At 45.5% G+C, this 6,000-nt stretch overlaps 1 protein-coding gene across 1 annotated transcript in view; it reads left to right on the top strand.

Annotated features, from left to right (window-relative positions):
* Positions 1 to 5,677, top strand: part of chrna2b (cholinergic receptor, nicotinic, alpha 2b (neuronal)) — a 43,408-nt gene extending 37,731 nt beyond the window's left edge. The window contains exons 7-9 of the mRNA XM_029694148.1: positions 3,513 to 3,881; positions 4,177 to 4,604; positions 4,771 to 5,677. Of these exons, the coding sequence (XP_029550008.1) occupies positions 3,513 to 3,881; positions 4,177 to 4,604; positions 4,771 to 4,896 (923 nt within the window). The 3' untranslated portion in view covers positions 4,897 to 5,677. The remainder of the gene's footprint in view (positions 1 to 3,512; positions 3,882 to 4,176; positions 4,605 to 4,770) is intronic.
* Positions 5,678 to 6,000: the final 323 nt, after the last annotated feature.

Genomic DNA, 6,000 nt, shown 5'->3' on the forward strand with positions numbered 1-6,000 from the left:
GTCAAAACAACCACTATGCAGATGTCGGCTAAAGCGGAACTGATTGAGTAGAACCCATAATTTAGAATTTTTCTTTTCACTTTGAAAATGTAGACTCAGTTGTGTCGATCTGTATGGGGAAAAAAAATCTAATGTAATCACTTTTTTTTTTCAATATAATTTTAAAACAGCTAAATGTAAAAACTGTGCAAAGGGGTGTGTTCACTAGCGACCGTAAGATGAACATCAATTGTAAAAACATTTATATCCTCTTTTATTCGATCAATAAGAGAACAAAACTACAACACACATAACAGACCATGACAGAATGGTATTTTGCATCACAGAGGGATTGTTGATCACATTAGAAGATGGGTGAATACCAGTGGTGGCTGGTGGCACTTATAAATGGGAGGATGGGCTTATAGTAATGGCTGGAGCGGAACCAATGGAATGGCATCAAACACATCAAACACGTGGTTGATTCCGTTCCATTCTCTCCATTCCAGACATTATTAAGAGCCGTCCTCCCCTCACCAGCCTCCTCTGGAATACAGACAACTAACAATTAATCAAATAGTATCATTTTAGTGGATAAAAGGACAAACCGTGAAAAGACGTATGTACTCTCACAGTAAAATGCTGATTCTCAATGATTGACTATCTATGATGCGTACAACGACTACCACCACTAGAGAATACCTATCTGAAGGAACAGTAATCAGTAATCAGTCGGACACTGCATTTATTTTTGTTGTTGTTGTGTTGTAACTGCTGTCTGAAGAAGTACACCAAGGCGCAGTGTGGTTAGTGCTCATCATGAAATTTAATGGAAAATGAGAACACTTTATAACTAAACAAAAGACAACAGCCAAACAGTTCTGTCAGGTAACAAATGACTAAGACTACCCACAAACCCCAAAGGAAAACAGGCTGCCTAAGTATGACTCCCAATCAGCGACAACGACGTACAGCTGTCCCTGATTGAGAGCCATACCAGGCCTAAACGAAGAAATACAAAGCATAGAAAAAAGGACACAGAATGCCCACCCAAATCACACCCTGACCAAACCTAAATAGAGACATAAAAAAGGCTCTCAGGTCAGGGCATGACATGTGTAAAATAAAAAAAACTCCAACCATCAGGGGTGTTCCGAGGGACACTGATGGACTCAAACTACTGGTACTCTCTAAAAAGCACAAATTCAACATTTATTAGTCACGTAAGATTTGGAAACAGTTTCTATTTCTACAGTGTATGCTAGGGTGGCAGATTGATTACTTGTTGATGAAATGGGAAATATCTATGATAATGTCTACCTGAGAATGTTGAGGTGAAGTCAAGGAAGGTCTTCACTTCTCTCCTCTCAGTCTCCTGACACCTCCACTTCCTGTTGTGGTCCTCCCTCTGGAGAGTCACAGTCAGAAGCCCGTGGTTACACCTTGCATTAACATGTAGTTGTCGTCATCGGATCAACACGATCCGATCACTGTTTGATCAAGATTTTATCAGCCCACTGCGTCCGTATTGTGACCATATTCCCTGGAGTGTGCAAAGCTGTCATCAAGGCAAAGGGTGGCTACTTTGAAGAATCTAAAAATATAAAATATATTTGGATTTGTTTAACACTTTTTTGGTTACTACTTTTGATGTCTTCACTTTTATTCTACAATGTAGAAAATAGTAAAAATGAAGAAAAACCCTTGAATGAGTAGATGTTCTAAAACGTTTTTGACTGGTACTGTATGTGTGAAATTTGTTTTGATTTAGAATGGACGATTATCATGCACCCGTCTCTAAACAGGAGCAACAGGAAAAAATACACATCATCTATGTACTTACAGTGAGGGGAAAAAGTAGTTGATCTCCTGCTGATTTTGTACGTTTGCCACGGTCCGGAACCTCCAGCGACGGTCCACGGCCCGGAGCTTCCCGGGAAGGTCAACGGCCCGTAGCGTCCAGGCACGGTGTCCATTCCCGCTCCAGGGCAGAAGCCTTCCTCTGCGCCGGTGACCAGTCCAGGCACGGCGTCCAGTCCTGCACCATGGCCGGATCCGGGGCCTGGGCTACGACCTGCACTGGAGCCACCACCTTCCACATTTGGTTTCAGGTTTTGCGGCCGGAGTCCGCACCTTTGGGGGGGATACTGTCACGCCCTGACCATAGAGAGCCCTTGGTTCTCTATGGTGTAGTAGGTCAGGGCGTGACTAGGGGCTGTTCTAGGTTATATATTTCTATGTTGGCGCTCTTGGTATGGTTCCCAATTAGAGACAGCTGATGTTCGTTGTCCCTAATTGGGGATCATACTTAAGGGTTCCCTGTTCCCACCTGCTTTGTGGGATATTGTTTTTGAGTGAGTGCATGTTGCACCTCAGTACTGCACGGTCTTTGTTTGAAAGTTTCACTAAAATAAAGATGTGGAACTTTTATCACGCTGCGCCTTGGTCCGTCTCTCCACCCGACCGTCGGTGTGTATAGACTAGTATAGACTATCTTTGCCATGGTAACAAAACTGTATGATGTTCAGTTGCAAATACAAAAACAAATACGTGGGAAATTACTCTGTTCCTTTTATTGAGATTCTGTGGTGAAACTGAAAGACAACTTACAACCATTTCTCTCTCTGCCCAGCCCCAGAAAAACAGAAGTGGTCTGAGCTGAAGGACCAGTGTTGCTGACATATGTGTGTGAATGTGTGTTTGTGTGTTTGCATGTGTTGTTTCTGTGGGCCTATGGTGACCTATTCCTCAATACCCAGAACCAGCTACTGACCAGCTACTCAATTTGGTTCTAGAAACAGTTTAGTTTTAGTAGAACACTGGTGTGTAAATAGAATTTCTGACATTTTAACTAATATTCCCATTGCTTACCAGCTAACATCCCCAGCTGGGATGGGAAAATCTGGTGTAGAGTGAGGTGTCATCCTAAATACCCTCTCCTGCTATTGTGCCCTTGAGTAAGGCACCTAACAACTGTTCCAGGGCTGCTGCATTGTAGCTGACCCATTGTAGCTGACCCATTGTAGCTGACCCATTGTAGCTAACCCATTGTAGCTGACCCATTGTAGCTGACCCATTGTAGCTGACCCATTGTAGCTGACCCATTGCAGCTGACCCATTGCAGCTGACCCATTGCAGCTGACCCATTGCAGCTGACCCATTGTAGCTGACCCATTGCAGCTGACCCATTGTAGCTGACCCATTGCTTCCAACCTCTTGGGGTGTGCGTGTGTTTTGGGGGGTTGGGTTGTGTGTAAAAATAAATTTCCGTTCTCTGCAAGATGGACCAAAAAGTATTTTTTCCCGTCCCCCCTCCCTGTCTTCCTCCTCCTCTCCCCCGTTCCTCCTTCCCGTCTTCCCCCTCCTCCTCTTCTTCCTCATCCTCCTCTCCCTCCTGTTCCTCCTCCCTATCTTCCCCCTCTTCCCCCTCCTCCCCTTCCTCCTCTTCCCCCTCGTCCACTTCCTCCTCGTTCTTCTCCTCTCCTTCCTCCTCCTCCTCCTCCTCCTCCCCCTCTGCCTCCTTCTTGTTCCAGACTGTGGGGAGAAGATCACTCTGTGTATCTCCGTCCTCCTCTCCCTCACCGTCTTCCTGCTCCTCATCACAGAGATCATCCCTTCCACCTCCCTGGTCATCCCTCTGATTGGAGAGTACCTCCTCTTCACCATGATCTTCGTCACTCTCTCCATCGTCATCACCGTGTTTGTCCTCAACGTCCACCACCGCTCCCCGGGGACCCATAAGATGCCTCGCTGGGTCCACTCTGTCTTCCTGGACCTGATCCCCAGGTGGCTGTTCATGAGGCGGCCTGCGCCGGACGGAAGGAGATGCAGGTTGTTGTTGCTCCAACAGGGGGCAGCGGTGGCACGGCACCAGGGACGGACCACCAACACTAGACTACCAGGTGGTAATAACAGGACCATGAACAATACGTTGGTAGACTGTGATTTTTAGGGCCGGTTTCCCGGACACAGGTAAAGCCTGGTTCCAGAACTATTAATCATTCTTAATGGTGATTTTCTACTGAAAGTGCTTCTTAGTCCTAAACTAGGCACACATTGATAAACATGTGTCCGGGAAACTGGCCCTCAATATATGTTTTGTTGTACTCCCATGACTGAGGCAACTTTATATGTAGTTTAAATGTATCAAATCCAATCATTAATTAATTAATTAATTTTCTTAATTCCTTCATTCAGGCCTAGTCCGTCCTCCCTGCCTCAGCACCTCAGCCAGCTGGCTTCGGGACGGAGGAGGTGGGACCACAGAGGATCCCCAGAGACGGACGCCCTGTTATGAGGACCTGGAGCTGGGGGCTTTGACCTCGTACTTCTCCTTCCGCCCTCTGTCACCCAGACCCCCAGGCTCCACTCCTCCACCCCAGCAGAACCACCCACCCCCAGGGGCAGGACAGCCCCAGAACCGCCTGGATAGGGGAGGAGGAGGAGGTGGGGGAGGAAGAGGGGTGAATAGAAGGGTTAACCCCACCCAGCGACCAGATAAGATAGATAACTCGGTGTCAGAGTCTAGAGGGATAGAGTTCCCTCTGTCTCCCAGCGTTATACGGGCTCTGGAGGGGCTGCACTACATCGCAGACCACCTGAGGGCAGAGGACGCTGACTTTAGTGTGAGTGGTTATGACAACTAAACTGTCAGCATGAGTAACACTCATATTGCAGATAGCTGCTATTTCCGTTCGTTATAGGTTAGGTTGTTTCACCTTCTTTAGTTGACTAAAAAGTCAACAAAAAGAAATAAAAGAAGTTACCATTCATTCATGTCTCTCCATCCAGGTGAAGGAAGACTGGAAGTACGTTGCCATGGTGATCGACCGTATCTTCCTGTGGATGTTTATCATCGTGTGTCTGCTGGGTACCATCGGTCTCTTCCTTCCTCCCTGGTTGGCCGGCATGATCTAGGACCTCTGTGATACCCGCCCCGGGAGCGGGTACCATGGGACTGACACTACAATGACAGGCCGGTGGTAGGAGTGGAGACAGATGAAGGACTGTCACTAAGTTAGTAGGATGACTACCAATAAGGGCGTTCCATTGAGTCCACCGGGCTGTGACGTGATGCGACGTGACGTGAACGGGCAAAAGTGGTGAGAGAAGAGCGCCCTCATACAGTAATCTGCGCTGCTCGGTCATGTTGTCAACAAGGCAGCATGGTGCATCGTCCAGGAAACATATATATTTTATGGAAAAGATGTTTTGAATTTTCAAACTAGTTTTCATTGAGAAGGCTGATATAAAGCCTTTGTTATTAAAATGAAATCCCTTTTGCATGTGAAAACACAGAATCCTACAACACGTGCTTAACCCACGGCACTTTTTGTTTTGAGCCTGGGAAGCAGTAATAGAATCCCCTAAATGTACTGCTTCATATTGGAGAAGCAATGACTTGTGGGTAAATTCTATCCAATAAGATGACTTGGCTGTTTTCAAGGAAGTAAGGGGCAAAAAGAAGACTAACTTCTTAGTATGAACTCTGAATCAGTTTGTACCACTCACTCACTCACTCACTCACTCACTCACTCACTCACTCACTCACTCACTCACTCACTCACTCTGCTGCTGCCATAACATTATAAAGCATATTCTTTAACAATGTGTTGCTGTGTAGTAAAGACTGTATAAATAGAAAATGTCTGTTTTGGGAATGAATAGGAATAAACATGGCTTTCATAACTTTCCTAAATCCTGTATAATTGCACAGAAAGCATATACTTTCCTTTCCAAAGTACAACACTATCACAGTTGAAATTAATCTACAATAAAACCAGGTTATAAAAATTGTAATGAGAAGTAATAGTATATCTATCAAGTCAAAAGTAAATTCTCCGTTATACCTCAGCAGACAGAGAGAATGTGACTATTTAAAAAATTATAATCTTTAAGAGATTCTCCGATACGTTTTAGCCAGTAGTTCTGAAGTAGCGCTTTACGAGGCTAAAGTGGTCCCTGTAAATCTCTCTCTCTGTATCTCTCTACCTCTCTCTACCTCTCTCTGTATCTCTCTCT

This window comes from Salmo trutta, chromosome 1 (assembly GCF_901001165.1).
Source record: "Salmo trutta chromosome 1, fSalTru1.1, whole genome shotgun sequence".
NCBI classification, from domain to species: domain Eukaryota; kingdom Metazoa; phylum Chordata; class Actinopteri; order Salmoniformes; family Salmonidae; genus Salmo; species Salmo trutta.